Source organism: Fusarium redolens (genome assembly GCF_020744475.1).
Source record: "Fusarium redolens strain MPI-CAGE-AT-0023 chromosome Unknown BKA55scaffold_6, whole genome shotgun sequence".
NCBI classification, from domain to species: domain Eukaryota; kingdom Fungi; phylum Ascomycota; class Sordariomycetes; order Hypocreales; family Nectriaceae; genus Fusarium; species Fusarium redolens.
In genome coordinates, this window is record NW_025763669.1 from 1,829,700 (window position 1) to 1,850,053 (window position 20,354).

The 20,354-nt window shown below is 49.1% G+C and overlaps 7 protein-coding genes across 7 annotated transcripts; 4 read left to right on the forward strand and 3 right to left on the reverse strand.

Annotated features, from left to right (window-relative positions):
- Nucleotides 1–45: 45 nt before the first annotated feature.
- BKA55DRAFT_326150 (uncharacterized protein) lies at nt 46–699 on the reverse strand. The gene is made up of 2 exons (XM_046185698.1): nt 454–699; nt 46–346 (listed from the first exon to the last, which is right to left on the reverse strand). Exons 1-2 carry the CDS (start codon nt 587–589, stop codon nt 96–98), a joined length of 387 nt encoding a protein of 128 aa, XP_046051258.1. The 5' UTR covers nt 590–699; the 3' UTR covers nt 46–95.
- A 5,574-nt stretch (nt 700–6,273) lies between these two features.
- On the forward strand, nt 6,274–6,798 carry BKA55DRAFT_326195 (uncharacterized protein). The gene has a single exon (XM_046185699.1). It carries the CDS (start codon nt 6,411–6,413, stop codon nt 6,708–6,710), a length of 300 nt encoding a protein of 99 aa, XP_046051259.1. The 5' UTR covers nt 6,274–6,410; the 3' UTR covers nt 6,711–6,798.
- BKA55DRAFT_564778 (uncharacterized protein) lies at nt 6,635–7,252 on the forward strand. The gene has a single exon (XM_046192510.1). The coding sequence runs from the start codon at nt 6,887–6,889 to the stop codon at nt 7,223–7,225; it is 339 nt and encodes a 112-aa protein (XP_046051260.1). The 5' UTR covers nt 6,635–6,886; the 3' UTR covers nt 7,226–7,252.
- Nucleotides 7,253–9,244: 1,992 nt separating this feature from the next.
- On the forward strand, nt 9,245–10,064 carry BKA55DRAFT_725970 (uncharacterized protein). Its single transcript, XM_046201122.1, has one exon. It carries the CDS (start codon nt 9,494–9,496, stop codon nt 10,046–10,048), a length of 555 nt encoding a protein of 184 aa, XP_046051261.1. The 5' UTR covers nt 9,245–9,493; the 3' UTR covers nt 10,049–10,064.
- Nucleotides 10,065–11,389: 1,325 nt separating this feature from the next.
- Nucleotides 11,390–13,540, forward strand: BKA55DRAFT_564785 (uncharacterized protein). The gene is made up of 2 exons (XM_046192511.1): nt 11,390–11,734; nt 11,792–13,540. The coding sequence occupies exons 1-2, from the start codon at nt 11,621–11,623 to the stop codon at nt 13,490–13,492; spliced, it is 1,815 nt and encodes a 604-aa protein (XP_046051262.1). The 5' UTR covers nt 11,390–11,620; the 3' UTR covers nt 13,493–13,540.
- A 213-nt stretch (nt 13,541–13,753) lies between these two features.
- On the reverse strand, nt 13,754–16,832 carry BKA55DRAFT_538077 (uncharacterized protein; the record flags this gene model as incomplete). Its single annotated transcript, XM_046189997.1, has 2 exons — nt 13,754–16,485; nt 16,541–16,832. 2 exons carry the CDS (start codon nt 16,830–16,832, stop codon nt 13,754–13,756), a joined length of 3,024 nt encoding a protein of 1,007 aa, XP_046051263.1.
- Nucleotides 16,833–18,592: 1,760 nt separating this feature from the next.
- Nucleotides 18,593–19,447, reverse strand: BKA55DRAFT_688701 (Snf7-domain-containing protein; the record flags this gene model as incomplete). Its single annotated transcript, XM_046199255.1, has 4 exons — nt 18,593–18,675; nt 18,726–18,934; nt 19,007–19,211; nt 19,273–19,447. 4 exons carry the CDS (start codon nt 19,445–19,447, stop codon nt 18,593–18,595), a joined length of 672 nt encoding a protein of 223 aa, XP_046051264.1.
- Between the last annotated feature and the right edge of the window lie 907 nt (nt 19,448–20,354).

The window sequence follows — 20,354 nt, forward strand, 5'->3', positions numbered from 1 at the left end:
ATTTGGAGGAAGCCTTTTCATCATGATTGGAGTTCAGGTTGCGTTAAACATTTTGTTTTGACCTTTGTGCATCTTTGGGTAACCGATACACTACGCTACGGCGTTGCCAGGGACACTATGACTTTGGTCTTCGCCTTACAAACAAAACTGCATAGATTATACGAGGGTAGGCGAAGGCATGAAGGATGCAGAAGAGGGAAGAAGGATTTGTGGCACGATGATTCATCTCGATGATTCATTTCAAAACCTGTTACCGCGCATACACCATGATCAAAACGTCCGCTTTCCGGTCCCTTTGAAATGGATCTGCGGGAGGCAAATTCGTGATACGGTGAGAAAGCGATTACTGAGTCAACTTAGCTTGGAATTGGGCGGCAACTGTTTTGGGAAGGGGGTATATCACGAGATTTGACGACTGTTTCAACGCAACTCAATAAGTGTCGTTGTCCTTACCGAATCGGAGAGTATAGAAATTAAGGGGGCTCGCAAGAAGGGGCCAGTCACCCAGACAGAGTATGGCTAACACCAATGAGCCTTCCAGGCATCCAGATAACTTTACACATAATGGAACATTCGAGACTAGGCTCATTGTTGACTCTTGATTGTTGACTGAGGCCTCCCTTCCATGATGGCAATTATTGGTGCTTGTGCAAGAGCCGCTAACATGTACGACGTCAGATGCTTACTTGATCGTCTAACAGCTGAAGTCCAGAAGCTCGAAGGATGGGACAATTTCGAGAAACGTCGCCGCGGTTGCAGATCAGCCTTACGCCTTATGATGTCGGACAGATCACGGGCCACGCCTAGGATCACGAATAGGATCGCGGCTGCGTCAAGATCAAAAGAAGAGGCGCGAGGCATGGCGGCAATGTTGTGCCAGGGGGGTCCATGTAACGACCTTGTGCTAACTGTAAGCAGCAACATTTTTCGCTGGAAGGCAAATACGAGTAGGGTTGAGGATGTAAACGCATCGGCAAACAGCCGCGCCGCCAGATGAACAAGTTAAAGGGGTGAATGTGAAAATGATTGGCAAATCAACGACGGGAACTGTGCTCATCTTAATATTAGAAACGGGTCCGGCCGAGAGTACAGTCTGACATCTGTCACAGTATGCTCAAACGACTGCATGTGTGACTGTATGGTATTAGTTGGGTTCATGAGTCCAAGGCAGACTGAGGTCAATATGAGTGTCCCTAAAAAGAACAAAACGCACAAGGGTGGGTCATCAAAATGCCTTGCGTCTTATTGTGACAGGTATGACCTTTTGGGCGTTAAGTAGTCGCTGCAATAGAACAGATGAGGATTAGAAGTTGTCATGATATGGCCGAACAGTATGTTGTAAGTCAAGCTTTCTCCGCCGGCGACTCCGGGACGAACAACGGGGGGCAAGCCACGGCGGGAGGCGCAGCCCGTGGGGCATGCAGTGGCGCCCCTCTCCGGGCTCCGATTATTGGGTGCGGTCGCCGGATGAGCATGGGACTGACCCATTCCCCGCAGACGACAGGGTTGTTCTATAGGTTCTCGGGCGAGGCTGAAGTTCTTGAATCGCTGTGCGACATGACTGTGAGGTCATTCAACCCTCCATGACGATGATAGTAAGCCGTCAGGGCCGTATTGGACATGTGTGATCTGTCTGGTAATTGTGTGTTGAGTAGAGACTGATTTTCACGATCTGATCATAGCACTCTAACCCCCAGACTCTGCGCAGAAGCGCAATCTTTTGGTATCGTATAGCAGCGAAGCAGTTTAGGCAGACGAGGAGTGAGCATTATTGACAAAGTGACATAGATGGAAGGTTGTGGCCTTCGTCCGTGCTCGCTCGTCATCTCCCTTCTGCCCCGGACTGTTTGTATTGTTTGGGCGTCTAACTGGACCTTCCTTAGCCAGTCACTGATTTCCTTTTTCTTGTCCTGCATGCGATGATGCTCTAGCCTGGGTGGTTTCTGGTGCCTGTTTAACCATGACTCCTTTTTGGCTCTGCATAGGGGACGTCTGACTCTGGCACTCCTCAGTTTCAACCGTAAACTAGGGTGTCTGCCAAGAATAAACCTACAGCATTTGTTATTCCGACAGAATGTGTACACACTACCATGCCAATAATGGCTTCATTGCGGACTTTGGCAAAATTTAGAGGAGACATGTGCCTGAGACACGATTCCTAATCAGGGCCAATTGATCATGTCTGAGCCAATTGGGCACTTTCTTCAAAAGGTGGTGTCTCTGTCAAGACATGTGAACGGCAACGGACCGTCGATGGTGGTGGCCAAGTGAGACATTGTGTAGAGATCGATTACCCTCTGTAAGAGTCCGATTGTATGTTTTAACAGATTTGATTATCGTGCCATGGAATTATGACGTAACAGTAAATGTTAGCCTATAGTTGGAGTCAACTTGAGCCTCCTTCATAGAGATATAATGTTAGTCCTTTTTATAACTCTTTTAAGCCAGGAATGCGTTGACCACATATACGATGTGGTCTATGCTGTGCACTCTAAGCAACACAATTGTCAAACGTTGATGGCGTGAACATATGTTCTTTCCCACTCAAATAATAGGCATGCGGGATTCAGAACATCAAATTCTCGTTATCTTGACAATCCATATGGCACCTCTCCTTAAGGCCTCGATGTCAGCGAACTCGCTGCCCACGTGAGGTAGGCCAGGATGCTGACCAAGGAAAGTCAGATGCCGGGCATTCTATTTGCAGCGGCAGGTAACACTGTTTCCCGTTCCAATAGGAATACAGGCTTCGCTTTTGGGTAAGACATGAGGCAGGGAGCGGTGAAATTTTCGGGAACTTGTCAGCGTCGTGAGGCATCTGTACAGATCACTCGAGGGTAAGAAAACGTACCTGAGTGTTCAGAATGCCACCAATGCAAGGCTGGGCTGGCTGCCTCCACACTTGCATTCATGAGCAAAGAGTGAATGTCGAACTGTGTAGTAGTGCTGACTGGTCAATCCTGCATAGTACTCGGAAGACTTTCAGGGATAATGGTGGTAGTGTGGATGCATGTCAATTGCGCGGAAACGTTGTATGACAGACTTGGTTGAGGTGTGCTCAGATTCCAACACCTTGGTCTTGGAGGGGAGTCTTGTTCGATCTGGGATCATCAGACGTATACACGATGAGTTCCCGAACGATTGTGCTTGCTCCGTATGTTTCTTTACAAGCTGCAACAAGGATGAAGCCCCATATGAATTCGCGTCACTTTGGAGACTCGCGAAGACCACGATTGATGATCTATACGGTATGAACGTATTATAAGACACCGTAACTATTCGTCAGCTTTTGTCAAAGTTGGCAACAACCCAAGTGTGCACTTCTGAAGAATGCAAGCATTGCCAAGGCCTGGGGTGGGATGCAGACACAGCCTTATGATGGGCAGGGGACCCTGTCGCTATGACTGCCAGCAGGTGATGGTGCGGGTAGTACTCTTAAAATTGTGGTTCCGAGTCTGATCCGTTTCGACCATTTTCCATCGATATCGGTTCATAGGCAACATTAAAAAAGTGATATTCCCAAGATGGCAAGTATGTCTCGTCCTGAGAGGGGCATATAGATTAGAAATCCAGCAACATGGCCGTCTGGGGCACGGTCGAATGTTCAATTCAGCAAAAGCTCTGCCGGGCGGTTCATGAAAGCTATCTTGCAATGGAAGAGAGTCGTTTGTGTCGATAATGTCATCTGTGGAATCGTGAAAGAATGAGCTCCTGGGTAATGATCGAGACCCATACGATTCTAGGCCCGCTAGTCGGTAGCTCCCTGACTCTAATTTGAGGTGGTGGCTTTTCCTATTGCACAATTAGAATTAGCTAATGCTTGTTGGTATGAAACGGGAAACAAAAAATAGAGAAACCACATCAGATTCCAGGGACTCCAGTGCCCTAGCACCGGGACGTTGGGCGCAGCAAGGCCTGCCCACCATCACCATAAGTGCCGAGTAACAAGGGCTAGCGCTGAGCAGTGGTACTGCGTGTGACGCTTTCTTAAGACGCATCTTGGTATTGATTGCACTTATTAGGTATCTGGACACTCGATCTTGGTGATTTCTTCGATTAGGAATCTTTCAAGATCGGATGGTAGACAGACGGCCTGCATTCCTGATACGGCATTTCAGGCATCAGTTAGTAATATTGTGGCTGAGGTTTTGCTATCGTGTTGCTACGTGTTTCAAAGTCCCATCGTGCTGCGTTTGGGAGGGTTGATGATTTGGAAAGGAGTAAACGTTGTTACTCATTGAGGACGAGAATAGAGTCTCTGCCTGATCTGCCTGCTTTGATTACCTAGTATTGAGGGCACGTGTGATGGCCAAGGTAAGGTACCTCCTAGTATTTGGCAAGTGTAACTGTAAGTCGACTTTAAATGGGCAAGAAGGGCACGATCCAGGCGAACTATTACCTTGAATGACTAACTCTCCAAAGTCCCCTAAATTTTGATGCCATTCCGTAATTTTTTCTCCACGTCCCAATCCTCCCTGTCGACAAACGAAAAGACCCTGATAAATCCATCCTCGTCATGTCCATCATGAGCGCATCTCATCCTTTGCCATCAACGCCCTGCGCTCCTGTTCTTTCATGGGTCTAGACCTCTTGATTACATGTCCTATCATTTCGCATACGTCATAAATCTGCATCTCTCGCCAATATTCATTGATGGTGTTTCTCTAAAGTATCGGGTAAGAGGATGGTCGCCGTCACAAGCTTTTGAAGTCACCCTCGGCCGATCAAGATTAAGTCGTTCAATCTGTCCTTACATGCAGCTACGATACTTGCAGAAGGTACCATGCCGGTACCATGCAGTATGATACTGAAGAGGGTGCATTTCAACTATCGTCATTGCATTGCATCACATCATTTCCAGGTCTGTAACCCTCCCCTTCAGCCCTGCTGCAGGTCAATTCAATCTCCCTGTCTCAGGCCAATTGATGACTCCTCACACCGAACCCAGGAACCACATCCTACCTATGGAGTCAATTATGGTCTGTCGCCGCCTATTCCCTGCACTTACTATGCTGTATGTACCTACAGGACTATAGGCTTTACACTACGGACTACCCCTGCTCTGGCCGTTGAATCCCTGTCCGGTTGATGTGGTACGGGTACCCAGTAGCCAGGCTCAATCATCCACACACACTACGCTGCGCCTTGAGAGCAAGCCCGTGCTTTCTCAGTCTCACACAATGGATAAGTTGAGTTAAGGCATGTTTCTGTTTCCTTCGGAACAGGAACCACCCGATGAAACAGAAGAAATCAGAGCACAGGGTACTTGACGCACAAGGTCCTAGGAGCCATAGCCTCCGAAAAAAGTAAAGCCCCCAAATTCAAAGGTCCATCAGACCCCTCCCCCTCCAGGCCCAAGGCATCTTTGGTCCTTCAGCGGTGGGTCTGCACTATCCCAAGCCTGCAATAGACGCGCCCCAGCCTTTGTCACCTGTCAAGACAGTCAGACTCAACTTGCGGCTATTGCTCTCACGCACTCTTACTGGCGTCTCTGGCGTCACTGGTGCCTTGACAAACATCCTGGTGATGTTCTTGGGGAGTGTTGTTTGTCAAGAAAACCCCCGAACCGGGGCGTGTCGTTTATGACCTTCTATGCTCTCATCCAGGCTACAAGCAGGCCTATAAGGCTGCGATGCCTCTTCGGACGTTAATTGTCTTATCCTCACTTCCTATCTCTCTATTCACAAGATTAATAAAGCAAGCGCTTCTCCATTGATTTTCACTGTCTTGCCTTTATGCTTCATCCTCCTCGAACATTGCCCCTTGTCCTCATTACGAGCCCGACCGCGTACGATTTCACCCTTTGTTGGTTCGCATACTAGATATCTCACTGGTATACAATTTCCTGTACTCTAGAACCAACGACACCAGGCCACCAACTTCACGGCCCACCACTACCACCATGTGTTATCAACTTGTCGAGCTCTATTCGGCTTGCCGATGCCCCTACTACACCCATGCTGTTGATCGCTGTGCTGCATACGGCCGCCCAGGCCATCCTATCCAGCAGCGAACGATCCTCGTTGGTTACCTATGCTCTGCACACTCGAGTCATGGTGCTCAGTATGCATCACCACATAGCTACTCAGACAGTGGCTACCACAGTGACTACTCAAGCTCAAAGGGCTATCGATGAACGATTTTGTCTTCGGCAATGGGATCTTACTCTCCGAGGCTGATAATATTTAAGTTCGACGACTGGGTTTTTTACCTTCTCTCCTGCAACCCATCGCAGCTCTCCTTCTTGCTAGCAGGATTTCGTTGGACTGGTGGAGTTCCGAGTGCGGTTCAACGCTAGGCGTATCCTTTTCGCAGAGTTCCTCGCTCTATCTTTGCCATTGGGGCTTCCTCGTTTTGTGGATGACCACTCTTGTTATGGGGATTACAGGAACGTTGCCGAGGGCGTGGGAATGAGATATGATGTGGATGAAAACGATCACGACGGAATGCCTTTTTTGGTAGGGAAAGCAACTTGCATTGCTGTTCTCCCTTCGCAAACCATTCTTTCTTTAGCTCATGGCCTTACTTTCTTGAACGTGCAGGGCGTTCTTTATTTGCTGGTCGGTTCCAGCATTCGTCAACGGACGAAAAATCTCCCAACTCACATTGTCAGATGGCGTTTGCGTTTTGTCCTTTTTTTTTTTTTTTTTGCCTTTGCACAGCGGTGGATTGCTTTGATGCCGCTTCATTTTTCGCTTGACTGGAAATAAGTCAGGATACAGCGGCATTGGGTTACATCTTGGGACAGCAGGTGCTGAGAGCCTCACGGCGATTTTAGACGGCGGGATTTCCATTCTTGAGCATCAAGGGCTGAGACATTACTGGTAATAAGTCTCCACCTCCGGACTACGGTACTGCTATTTGTTTTCTTTTTTTCTTCTTCTCCATGGACGTCTTTTTCGACAAAAGACGATCCACATTAGGGTCACTGGGATTTTTATCATGGTTTGCATTTGAACTGGCGGGGCTTACCAAAATGCTTGTAGCATTAGATCTGGACAACGGATGGCTGGCCATTATTTCTTTTCTTTTGGAGACGGTCTTTAGAAATCTCCGGTGTATTCTTTCTGTTTTCATACTATATCGCCATGGCCTGGGTCATAACAAAGCATTGATTGCAACAGTCACCCTTGTCATGTGGTATATAGGTTCTTTACTTGGGAACTGGATTCCCAATCGAACAACAAGCAGCAGGAAGTGTAACGTTGAACGTTCCACGATATAGAAGATACAAATCTATGTCTGCTCAATATTCTAAAACTCTTCTCGTGAATCGTTAAATTTGCATAAATATCCAAAGGTAAAAAGTATGATCGGTGCCTGTTTTACAGAGGCTTAGTTTCAACTCATCCTCCCGATCATCAGGCAAAGTGGGTCGTGTGAAGTCAACTTCTCCACAACTTCACAACCAAGCCTTGAAAACCTCGGCCGAAAGGGATACGTACCCATCATAATCATATGTTCAAAGGTCCTACATACCTGCTCTAACACAGATGTAAGACCTCGAAGCACTGGAAAATCGTCGCAACAGCAATGCCAGATGTGCCATGGGGAGGCCTCAGTTAAGCCACCAGCTCTAAGTGCTGAGTTGAGCATCGTACAGACAAGGCAGAAAGAGCTAAAAACACTTATACCAAACTAGATTGAGTCACAGCCTTGCAGTAGCAGTTGCAGTTTCGATAGTTTGTCTAAGCCCATGGGCACGGCAATGGTAACGGCGGCCGAGGTTAGCGTGTCCTATTATTAGGCCACCCACCCCGGCAAATTGGCCAGATCGAGCCACGCGGGAAGGATGGGCGTGTTTGGCGAGAGTAAGGCCAATCAGCCTTGAGAAGGATTTCGGCTGTTTTACTCAGGAAACCTTTGACGCAGATTACAAGGAGGGCTGGGGACTTGTGTGATTTGCGGGCGGTGCGCGATTAGGCGCACTGGCGCCATGCAGGGAACTATTCCAGGGTGTGAGACGATCGGTCGGTTGCCAAGGATATCGGGGCATTTGTTTTGGATAGATAGACAAAGAGTTTGTGTACTACTCCGTAATTAAGGTTGTTATGTGTTACTAGAACCTGCCCGCCCGTGCAGCATCATTGCGGAAGGGCTGGAGATTTCGCTTAGCACTCGATAGCCTATACTGCTGAATACTATGTTCCCAACACGAGCACAATAATCGAGATTCACATCCTAGGATTACGAATGTTACAATCCCATGCAAAGAAGGATCGCGAGCTTATAACCGAGCTGAAGGTTAGATGGAACATGCAGTGTATAAGAGGACCCGGATTCTTATGTGTAATTGGCCAGGACAAGACATGATCACCCCCTTGAATTCACGATGCTGACATGACGGAGAGCTACCTGAAGCTTGCATCTTTGAACTTAGCGAACACCGAAAGATGATTCGTCTATCGCTTAAAGAGCTCATCAAAGGCTGAGGTGAGCCAAAGCAGTAACGCTACATCGTGGTAGTTTCCAGGGATTAAATCGATTTAGGAATGGCACGACCCGGCTGTCAGAAACGGCTGAGGTCGGGTTCCATGCTGACGGCCAGAGTCCCCAGGAATTATACTAGACGATCCCTGGCTTGCCGAAGCCGGGCTGTTTGTATGCAGGGGCATGACGTCTGGTGGAGTGCTCAAGGCGTTTTTCCCGTAGAGGGGACAGGGGGTGGGCCGTCCAAGCTATGGGGTTGAGGCGGCTGGCGCTTGTGAGCAAGGACGTTCTGTAAGGGATGTACGTACAGCCCAAGTAAATGAGTTGCAGGTCTTGTTCCTTTCTATGCAACAGGCCTGTATCATGTTGGGTCCTTTGTCGAAACTCGGCTACGATCACATAAGACTCTGTGTCATGTTCAGCCTTCTACACGAGTCAGGTTTCTTGATAGTGTAGCTCAACATGTCGTCATGGTGATCTCGGGCCGAACTAAAGTATCACTGTAATATCTGATGCCATGAAACGAGATATTCACCTTGATTTGGGCATCCACTCGCTCCTTCCCACATAATGGCAAAGATGAGGGAAAGTGAACGTGAAGTCAGGTCGTGTGATCCTGGCGAAGGAAACTGCACTTGCACATCTGCCGCCATCAACACTTCAGTGACCTTACCTTGTGCACCGTGACTTGTAACTCTCCATCATCACCATCAACAACGGCCTCTCCTCTCACCCTTCTCCCCTTTCCGTCTTCCGCATCCTAACAACCGTCTCTCTTCCATAAATGATAGAATTAATCTTCATCTTCATACTCCTCCTGTGTTCATTCTAAATTTTGTTGGGAATGCCCTCATGTTCGATGATCGAGTGTCTCGATCCAGTACTTCATCTACTCAAATAATCGTCAAAAAATACTTTTCAAAGTCAACCTCTCCCAACACAGAGTCTAGTAGAACATACCTTCCACGGCGAAACTTCCTCATCATCGCCATACAGTCTCGTCACCAGCGTCCGTTAGTCAACACGACCACTTGCTGCAGCACACGATACGCGGAATTCCATCATGTTTTCCAATCTCATTGGCCACACTCGGGCCTTACTCCCTCAAGGGAACTCTAACGACCACATCGGAACTGACCTCGGTGACTTTGATCAAACCCCTCCTCCAAGTTCACGCACGTCCGTGGACATGTCAAGAAGCGAGGATATGGGATCAAAGGCTATCAAAGGGTTGAGAACGAACCATGAAACCGTATCCCTTGATTATCGTAAATCACCATTGGACGATCCAGAGGTTACTAGTGCTAATAAGCCGACTCCTCTTGCGAAGAGTCGGCAATTCGAACCCGCAGCAGAACCGACAAATATTCTCGGCGCTCTGCCTGTCCCCCTTTACCACGAAACATCTATATCACAGAACGGGGCGACTGTACAGCACAGCCGTCTAGAATATTCGGCGGGTGACCAGAATGACCACGAATCTGAAGACATTCCAGGGACTACAGGGGCTTTGCGCGCCGACAATGACCTCAAGTCATCACGAGGCGATATTGGCCCGCGGCCAACTCTCGAACAGAACTCACCTAGACCTAAGAGTATCTTGTCGAACAAAGACTAGAAGTCTCGGTCTCTTCCAATCAAAGTGCGTCCAACCTTCGACCTGCTTCTGAGCGATTACAGAAATCGTTTGAAAGTGGGAACCACGAAGAGCCAGAAAAAGACAAGCATAACTTGCCCTGGCGGAAATTCTTTCGAGAACAAGATCGCTCCTCCAGAAAAATATGTAGTCTTTTCGAAAACTTCAAGCGTTAGTGACCAGGATGCTAGACAAGTCTCATCGCTCAACTCAGGCACATGCCTACCCAATATGGCATCGTCAGACACACAGCTGCATGAGTTATACGACCAAAACAACAGCTCTCACGACGTGGATTCACCAGGGTTATCTCCGCTCGGAGCCCAGAGCTTATTAGCTACGAATACGAATAGGCCAGTCCGAAGCCAGTCCTCGGGATCTCTCATGAGCTATCTATGGAAAAGCCAGTGGCTCAAACGGCTATCGCGCACAACAATGCCATACAACTCACAGCTTACGGAGCTTCCACCTCGAATCAAATCAATCAGAGCTGATGATCGACGCCCATCAGAGCCCGTGTTGCCAAGCAGCATGGCGCTCCGTAGAATGTCCGCCTGGTCGACTTTATCTGGCAAGTCTGACCCTGGAGTTGACGGGATACTATTCAAGCGTGCATTCAGCGATCTCGAGAAGCTCCTTGATGAAGCTCTTTCCCTCGCCCTAGAGGTCGCTGACCATTCAGAAGCCGCAGCTCATGCTACCTACTCTGCCGTGTCGAATGAGTATGGTTTCGACCAGGGGTGTGAATCAAACGTGTCGATGGTCAACAGACCCCAAGGAAACGTCGAAGCGTTTCCTATGGATGGAGAAGATACGGCCTGCCTAGCAAGACCGAGCTGCAGGCGTGCTGCCACTTACACTGCCGTACGCGAGCGCCCACGGTTGGCCGATATAGTTGAGAGCTATTCTGGCACGTATCAGGAACTTCGAACAAGAACTCGGGCTGAACGAAGACGACAAAGTGGGTCCTCACGACGCTCATCACTCAGCAGAAAGTCCCGGAAATCTAATCAAGGGTTCAAGGCGGATCGTAGACGTAGGCCGGTTATGTTGAAGGATCTCCGCAGCACAAGTGCCCTTCTCGATGCCGGAGGAATGGACGTCCAGGGACAGACAACAGCTCATAAACGCTCGGCAGCTGCAAACGCATCATCAGCCGTTCGAAGCGGAACCGGCCGTGATGCTCTGCCAGAACATAATATTGCTGGTAGAAGACTACATGGCGAACATGGCATCAATCTTCGAAAGCGATCGCACGTGAGTCTACGGGACATGCAAGGGTTCAATCTTCCAAAGTCGCACATCAGGCAACCGATTGCGAGGGACTGGTCACCCGTTCGCAAGCGATTTGTGGCCTCTACTGCCTGCTTGAGCACAGCGCTCATCGGGGTGCTGCTTGGTATCTATACAGGTCTAGTTCCATCGATCCAGTACTATATCGTGGATCAATCACATGTCACTGTTCACGGCAACACCGGTTGTTTCCTTGCCCTTGCCATTCCGTCGTTCTTTCTCTGGCCATTGCCCTTACTCCACGGTCGGAAGCCTTACATAATGTCAAGTCTCATTATTGCAATGCCTCTTCTTTTTCCACAAGCAATTGCAGTCAGCAGTCCCAGGCTCACCAACACTGCATCTTGGAGGGCAATGCTGTTGGCCTCTCGTACCCTAATGGGCGGCTCGTTAGGTTTTGCTACTATGAACTTTCACTCAGTTTTGACAGACCTTTTTGGTGCTTCCCTAATGTGTCAACATCCCCATGAAGAGGTTGTTGATGATTTCGACGCAAGAAGACATGGTGGTGGCATGGGTATCTGGCTTGGTATCTGGACCTGGTGCTGGATTGGGTCTCTTGGACTTGGTTTTCTCATTGGCGCAGCTATCATTGATAAACACTCACCAGCATGGGGTTTTTACATCAGCATTATAATGATTGCAGTTGTCTTGATCCTCAATGTGATATGCCCCGAGGTTCGACGATCTGCATTCCGACGGTCGATTGCAGAAGTCCGAACAGGAGGAGACATCTCGCGTCGTCTGGCTCGAGGAGAAGTCATGATGCATCGAGTCAAGACAGGTCCAAAGTGGTGGGGACAGGAAGCATACCATGGTGTCCGTTTATCTTTGGAGATGCTTGAACAACCTGGCTTCGCGGTTGTAGCGGTGTATGTCGCATGGATTTATGCACAAGTCGTTCTTGTCATCATTCTGCTGGGCTCACTCGTGTCTCGATTCTATCGTCTGAGGTCGCCGTACGTCGGGCTTCATGTCGCCGCAGTCGCACTCGGCGCTCTACTTGCAATTCCTTTCCAAAAGGCCAGCATCTTCTCGAGATCTCGCAACCGAGAAGGCAAAGCCAACCGCGAGGTTATAGGCAAAAGGGTAGTATGGTCTTCACATCTAGTCCGCCGGGCCGTCTTCACTATTGCCCTTCCGATTGGTGGCGCCTGTTACGCTGCTGTTTCGTCAGGACCGCCAATCAGTTCTGGCGTGCCAACATTTTTTGCCTTTTGTATAGGTTTTCTATCCTGTCTCGCAATTTCAGAATGCAACGGCCTTATCATGGAAACCTTTGATACATCGGATCTGTCTCCCGGAATGGTTGGTCGCCACCGTGATCCCTCGGGTCAAGACCAGCGCCGAACCAATTACTCATCTTTTCCGAGAGTGACAGCAGGATTCGCTATGATACAATCCTTCTCATACATACTTGCGGCTGGTTCAACTGCGCTGGGCGGTCATGTAACTCGGAAGCTTGGCCAACAAGTTGCCACGAGCGTCGTAGCTGCGATACTCTTCTTGTTGACAGTCCTCTTGTTGCTTGTTCTCATTCGGTTCAAGAATGTGCTCATCATACCTCGTTCAAAATCAGAGGAGATGGAGAGAATTGCCCAAGCCCGTCGACGGTCTTCGAAACGTCGGGCTTCCATGCCCAATGACTTGCGTGCATTGATGGAAGAGGATTATGCCTGGCGACCCACAATGATAGGAAACCCGATGGGCAAAAACCGCCGAATGAACGTATTGGAAATGGGTAACCTGACAAGATGGCAAGACATTCGACGGAAAAATAAGCTCATAGATGCGGGTGTTCATCTCAATCGTGATACACTGGATCAAGGTCTAGATGCTCTAGATGTTGCACTCGAAAACCATGTCGATGACATGCGACAAAATGCATCTGGATTCTTCAGACGAGGAAGCTTAAGAAAGCACGGAAGCCGCCTCCGTCGCAGCAACCAAAGCAGCGAACAGACATTTCATGACTTAGAACTGGACATTCTTGATCCAGTGGGTACGCCGAGCGAATCATCCCAGCAACCTCGACAGTATGTCGAGAGGGAATGTGTTATGGGTCAAACAATCAAGGAGAACAAAGACGAAGCCCAGGCTGGACCCAGCACTTCGCAAAAAGATCATACTTAAAGGGCACGAAGAGCATTATTGCGAGAGGGCGACCTATAGAATTAGAATGAATGTCTAAGGTGGTTCAGTATAGGTGTATACAATGATTTCCGCCCTAAATTCGTGTGCGATCCTGGTGCATTTTCCTTCCATCTATGACCAGTACTAATGCTCATTATAGCTCCCAAATACTTTGCTATTGTACAAAATTGATCTGTGATCTAATCCACGAAACAACAGAACGATGGTGTATGTGCCGCCGAAATCTCTATATCTCCATTTTTATTGTACGTTCAAGACCAGGTCATCTCCTCGCCGTGTAGGGGTCAATGTCGGCTGCCAATGTGGCGACATAGGAAGGTTTGGTCGTGTCTTGTTTTGAATATCACGATTCCACTTTGAAGAGCCAGTTTTATCTGTACCGATAGCCATACCAGCGGCGCGATCTAAACCGACACGCTTAGCCAGGAGTGAATCCTGGCTATCAGAGTGAACAAGGGACGGGTTCATTGATTGAGGGGGGCGGTAACTCTGATATTGAGAGGGATGTATTTGAGTCTGTTGTGCGGCAGGATATGGTTGAAATGACTGGTAACCCCCTGGATTATGAGGGTAATGTTGTTGGCCTGGCCGAGGCTGGAAAGAAGGGTACATCTGTGGCTGTTGGTAGGGCTGCTGGTGCGGAAATGTGCGCTGATAGGGCTGCAGAGGCTGTTGCTGCTGGAATGACGGATATGTTGGGGGTATACGTTGTGTAGGCTGCCAAGGGTTTTGCTGCTGTTGCTGCTGGTTGTGGTGTTGTTGCTGGTGATTGTGTGAATGGAGTCTCTGGACGGGTTGCCAGGCTGCCTGTTGTTGACGAGGGGAAGGTTGAAACGAGGGAGGTCTCTGATATGGTTGATACTGCTGAGGTTGAGGACCTGATGCAGAACGGCGATGTTGAGAGGTTTGGCGAGAATGAAGAGGCTGAGGATATGGTGGGTCAAAGTAAAAGGGAGACGCCCTGATCTGATCTTGTTTGACAGTCGCGGGTTCTGAGGTCTCGTCTGGCTCCGGAGAAGGCTCTACAATGCGCATTGTCGGTGAAGCTGTCTGTAGCCCTGTATTGGCGACGGGTTGCGCGCTTTGAACGGCTGATTGAGGTTTCTGTTGCGGTTGCGCATTCAACTGTGCTTTGGACTGTAGTGCCGCGTAGTATGCACTAGGAGGCTGCATCATACCCAAAGTCGGGCTTGGCTGCCCAGGAGGGCTGTAAACTACCTGTCGCGTAGGAGGGGCAGCTCGCGGATTGATGCCGACACCAGGGTTTCCCATCTGGCTAGCACGCCGAGGGTCTCGTGGAGGGATCTGAGGCTGCTGCTGACGAGCTCGGACTGACTGGGGAGATTCGACAACAGGAGAGAGGCTGACTTGCTGTTCTGGTGCTACAGACGGAATGCTTGAGGAAGACTCGGTTGAGGTGGTGATGATGGTGGCGCTGCTACTGCTAGAGTCTTCACGTGGTCGAGTCAGGGGTCTTGTCATGGAGCGACGATTGGAAGCGCTGCGTCTCGGATGAGACTGGGAAGAGAAGAAGGGGGAGGGATACTGCGGACGAGGTCCAGCAGGTCTGGACTGTGCGCCACCAGGAATAATCTCAGCTGGAGGAGCCAGCGTTCTGGTGCCGCTTTGTTCTGCACTACCGAGGGGGCCATTATCATTGTTAGGTGGTCTTGATGCTCCCTCTTGAGAAACCTTGGAGTCCTGCGAGCCTCGTGCAATCACTGAGGCACGCTTTGGGTTTCCCAGGACCCAATTACCGTATTGGTCAGCAACATAGTAGGTGGTTGCCGAGAGAGGCGTTGTTGGCGGTCTCCAGACTTGAGTGTTGGCGTTTGGGGATATTGATGTACGATCTTCTTCAAACTCCGTCACGTTGCTCTCACGGTTGCTCATCCTTACAGCTGGTCCGTTCAATTTCTCAGCTTGTGGTATTTGTAGTTCCAGTGGTGCGGGGGGCGTCGGTTTAGACCTTCCTGTCAAAGCAGCGGCAGCAAGTGTTGGCGGTGGTATCGAAGGACTCTCATCTCGAGACGATTGTCCAGCATCTTGGCGTCTACCGTCAGCGTGTTCTGTGTGGAGAAGAGGCAAGGGCTTGTCGTTGGTGTCTCCAACAGATAGATCCGGTAGTGTTGGTTTCGCAGGGAGCAGCTTTGATAATCGCCTCAGTGGAGAAGTATGCACCGCGGTGTTGCGGCTCGAGGGAGGAGGTGATAATGCTACACCAATGCTTTCAGGCTTGACACTCCTCCGGTTATAAGCAGGCGGCGGTGGTGGGTGATTTGTAGGATCCAAATCAGGTCGTAGTTGATGGGCCATCCAGGAATCATGTCCACCGTTGTCAGATCGATCTGGCTTATAACCCCAGGTGTCCCTCATAGGGAGAAAGCCAGTCTTAATCTGAGGATACTTTCTTCGTCGATAGTATCTTGCCAATACGATGGCTCCAACTGCAACTCCCACTGCGGCAAGGACACCCACTGAGATACCAGCAACCTGTTCAGTGGAGAGTTTGTCTGAATCATCACTGTCCTCGTCTTTGCTTGCCCCACCTGCACCACCCGATACATCCGTGGTGGTCTCGATCTCTAAACTCGAAGTTGAGGTAGATGTAGAAGTCTCAAGAGTAGTGGGTTTGGTGAACGGAGGTTCGGTGATCGAGATTATATCTGAATCATCGGACGACTCAGTCGTAGAGTGTTCTCTGGCTGTCGATCGTGTTGTTGAGCTAGTTGTTTTCGTCGATGGTCTTGGAATCACAGGGGGCGAGGATGTATCAATAACCAAGGTTGTTGGCAATGTACGAATAGCGCTCGATGCATCCGCTCGTGAAGTAGTCTTGGTGGTCATCGACGGAAAAGTCACAACTCCTCCCGAAGGAGCCAAAACCAATGTTGCTGTGATAGTGAGATAAGTAGGGTGGACCGCGCCAGGTCTCCCGCTGCATATATCATATGCATTCTCGATGACTCTATCTGCTTCTGTGTAAGCAACACACTCTTTATATCTTATGTGGTTCGTAGTACATACCACTGGCTTCGACTATGGAGCAGTATCCAATGGATCGTTCAGCAGAGATGCATTGCATTGCACCCTCGCCGAGAGTGAATCCCGAGGCGCCCCTTCGAGAACACAAACAATCCAACAGGGATTTTCCGGTGCAAACATCTTGAGCATAATTGACGTTTAGAAAAGAGGCGAAGCATTCTCCGGCACAGCTGGGGATGAAACTCGAGAATTCGTTGGAGATATTGGTCGCCAGTACGACGGTTACACAAAAGATCAACCATGCCGGCACGAAGGAAAATGGCCAACTGGCCATTCTACAACGAAACATCTGATGACCAAGATCAGCTCCAGCTTGAGGCTGGCCATGTTGAGCTGATGAACTCACCTAAAGAGAAGGGTATCCTATTAAAGGAGATGGCCAGCATCTCAACGAAGTGGATTCATGAGCAGTCGTGACAAGAGAACAAAGGGAAAAGAGAACAAAGGAGAAATTAGTGAGTGAGAGTTTGTACAAGCGGTCACAGACAAGACGACAGAGGAAAAGGAGAAAAGAAAATGCGAAACACAGTCACAACGGATGGATGAGTTAGGAAACAAGGGGACATATGAAGACGAGATAAGGCAAGACAAGACCAGACTAGACTGCATATGCAGCATATACATTCTCAGCAGCCGCCGTCTCCCGCTACATCACGGAAGCTGATCATGTCATGAAGGCCAGCGCTTGCTGGGCGTTGTAAGTCCTGCATCTGCAAGCCTCCTCTTCAGCTCCAAGGCCTCTCGAGGACTATGGAGCCGCCAGAGCGGGCCCTCCATCGCTCTCTGCGTCATTATGGAAGAGGCTAGATCCGAGATATGCTGCTGCAGGTGCGTGCTATTTTTGCCTGGTGCAATGCAGAGGCAAAATACATACAGTACATCAGACGATCCGAAACTCGACGGATGGTGTATGTTTGTTTGGCGGCTAGAGTTCGAGCTATGACTGGCTGAGGCTTCTTGTAGCGCCGTTAGACGCGGGAGGGCCCTTTTGGGCGTCAGCAACTGACAGCCAACCAGCCAACTGGAAGCATGATGACTGATCACGTGAAACCATCTCCGTCCAATTACGGTGTCCGTATAGCCTCAGTTGGGGGCCTAGTATAGGCCACCCTCTGCAGATCGGCGACCTTTATTAAGCTTGATATTGTAGATGTGATGACTGCCCTTTTTACGTCTAGGCTGGTTTCGAAGTCAGTTGGATGGTCATATTGAACTTATCCTCTGAGAGTTCCTCTGAAACGGTCACCTTCAGGCCAACTGAAAGAACTCAGCGTTACTTCGTCTTGACTGTACTTAGACCTCTCGGTTCGTTGCAAGATCCTACTGTAAAAGACAGGATTTTGGGGCTGACCAAGAGACCCAACCCTTGTTTCAGTCGGTTCGGATGGACGTCCATGGATCAATCAAATAGCGATATGATCCACACTGTCTTGGCCTTCTTCATATCCTCATAACCAAACAATTAAGCACTGTCACCTTTTATGATACCATGTCGTGGCCAAGTATTCAACCGAGGAACATAAATTTATTGATGTCATGTTCGTATTCCTGTCCATTCGCTTCCTCTTCCAGTAACAAGACCCATCTTATTACTAAAACTGGGTGTTCTCATCACTGGCATTATATTATCTCAACAACAGATATGGCAACTTTACGGGATATATTCGCATTGAAGATCTAGATTCTCTCCCATTTCAAGGCTCGTCAACCATCACACAAGTCTCTGATCAAGTGCATCCTTGCCAGGCGTACTGTCATCAGAAACACCTCTGTGAGGTCAACGATGATCAAGCCGAATTGCTAGGCGAAAGATGGAAAGGGTTTCGTAAAAGATAAAGATCAACAACCTCAGACGCCGACGCCGACAATAACACCCACAATAGAACCACAAATCCGCCAGGGCACACGAAGCTCTGAATACCACTAAGCCGTCTCTTGTCTGTGGTAGATGAAAACGCCACATATAATGTAGCTTCGCCCTCAGTTCTGACCAACTAAATGCTATGCAAACATCAAATTTCTCTATTAGCAATCTCACATGGCCATCTCAGCCTGCAATTTCCGAAGTTCGGCTTCCTCGTCATCTTCTTCAACGGCCTGCTTCTTGCTTGACACGGCTGTATAATGTTAGTATTTACACAAAAGAGACTGGAGCTGGGGCACATACGCTCTGCGGTACCCACCGAGGGTAGCTTGTGCACAGCATCCGACACAGGGACGGTGCCTGTCTTCAGCATCTGTTCGTCGAGTTGCTCCTGTTGTAGCTCGTCCAATTCGTTCTCCAACTCATCCTCGTCGATCGGTTCGCCTAATGAGTTCGAGGTGATCGCGTTGACAATCTCATCGCTCATGGCATTATGCTCACGCAGTTCGTCCCTGTAAATCCAGGTTAGCCAAAATCACATCTCACACAAACCAACAGAAAAAATAAGCGTGGCATGAACGTACATTGTCGCATCAACCTTGTCCACCGTAAGACCTCCATAGATCTGCTTCATGGCCGCGTTGGCGTTGCTCATGGCCGCCAGAGTCTCCTTGTTGATATTGGCGGACTCGATCGAGTTGATTTGCTGCTCTAGTGTACCAATCTGTGCAACGGTTTGCTCGAGCGCGTGCTCGTGTGTCTTTTTGCGCCTCAAGGCCGCTTTGGCCGCTATCATATAGATCAGCATCTCTGCCCCGCATTACGAATCTCGTTTGAGATGATCATATACCGTTCTTGTTTGTGCTCACGTTCTTGCGTGCGGTAGCATCCTGCTCATCTATCTGGGTCTGGAGGTGCCTCTCGCGCTTCTGTAACATGTCAAGCTGTGCTCGCAGCCCGAGGATCGCATTCTTGGGCGTGTCCTTGCGTTTTTGGGCCGCGGCGCCACCGAACCAACCCCACATGTTTACGGTTGTTGATCGGTGAAGATTTGGGGAGAAGGTATGAAGGTTGAAGAGGGAAAAGGAGCGCGGGTCCTGTTCCTCTTGATGATCGATCTCGTCGTGTGGTGTCGGGGCAGAAAATGGCGTAATGAGCCTCGACTCAGTGTTGGGTAGTGGGGTCAGGCTGCAAGAGGATAATAACCCCCGGGGTTACGCAGGATATCGGAAGCTTCTAGTATTGGATGAATGAGAAGCGCGATATGCCCTGCAAGTTGTGATGTTCGTCGTCGTCAGCGTCGTCGTCCTAGGTAGTATAGAGTTAAGGTAGCCTGCGGGACTCTTATCGTTGCCTGTGTGATGACGGCACCTAGGCCTTGCCCGCCATTTCCTCTTAATTGCATATTGTGGGGCTATCTGCCATAATTGCAAGATCGCTCAGGTGCACCCCGTCTCATGTGACGCAATATTCACATGGCCAATCTGAACCACTCATGTCACTCCAACCAAATATGAGGCTATTCGCAAGTTAGGTAGATATGATAGGTAAATTATGTTTGATGATAGCTTGTTTCTTTCAGTCCGTTCATGCTTAAGTCGTTCTTCCATAAGCCAGTATTCGCTTTTCGGCCTCTCCACTGCTTGACAAGCTGGAATTGTATGATTACCTATTAGTTAAGTCCATCGGCTCATGTTCAAACATACTCGATGTAGTCTCTGTGGGAACTCCATTGGCTGATTATACTTATGATAATCGTCAGTGTATGCCCAACTCCAGCAGGCAACTCATACTATCTATATTACATCTGACTCCATACTCCGCCAGCTTGCTTTATATAAAGTTTCCTCTCCTTATCACACATTACTGCTGAGTCTTCATGACACAGCGCATTTCCTGACTGATAAAAAACCAGTTTCCAAATATTACAGA

What these genes read in the sequence shown, in the direction of transcription:
- BKA55DRAFT_326150 (XM_046185698.1), bottom strand. Translation starts at nt 589, where the DNA reads ATGAGCCTAGTCTCGAATGTTCCATTATGTGTAAAGTTATCTGGATGC. An exon ending in TTTCTATACTCTCCGATTCG is followed by an intron (nt 347 to 453) that starts GTAAGGACAACG and finishes AAGTTGACTCAG; the next exon opens with TAATCGCTTTCTCACCGTAT.
- BKA55DRAFT_326195 (XM_046185699.1), top strand. Translation starts at nt 6,411, where the DNA reads ATGAGATATGATGTGGATGAAAACGATCACGACGGAATGCCTTTTTTG.
- BKA55DRAFT_564778 (XM_046192510.1), top strand. Translation starts at nt 6,887, where the DNA reads ATGGACGTCTTTTTCGACAAAAGACGATCCACATTAGGGTCACTGGGA.
- BKA55DRAFT_725970 (XM_046201122.1), top strand. Translation starts at nt 9,494, where the DNA reads ATGTTTTCCAATCTCATTGGCCACACTCGGGCCTTACTCCCTCAAGGG.
- BKA55DRAFT_564785 (XM_046192511.1), top strand. Translation starts at nt 11,621, where the DNA reads ATGTCAAGTCTCATTATTGCAATGCCTCTTCTTTTTCCACAAGCAATT. An exon ending in TGCTGTTGGCCTCTCGTACC is followed by an intron (nt 11,735 to 11,791) that starts CTAATGGGCGGC and finishes GTTTTGACAGAC; the next exon opens with CTTTTTGGTGCTTCCCTAAT.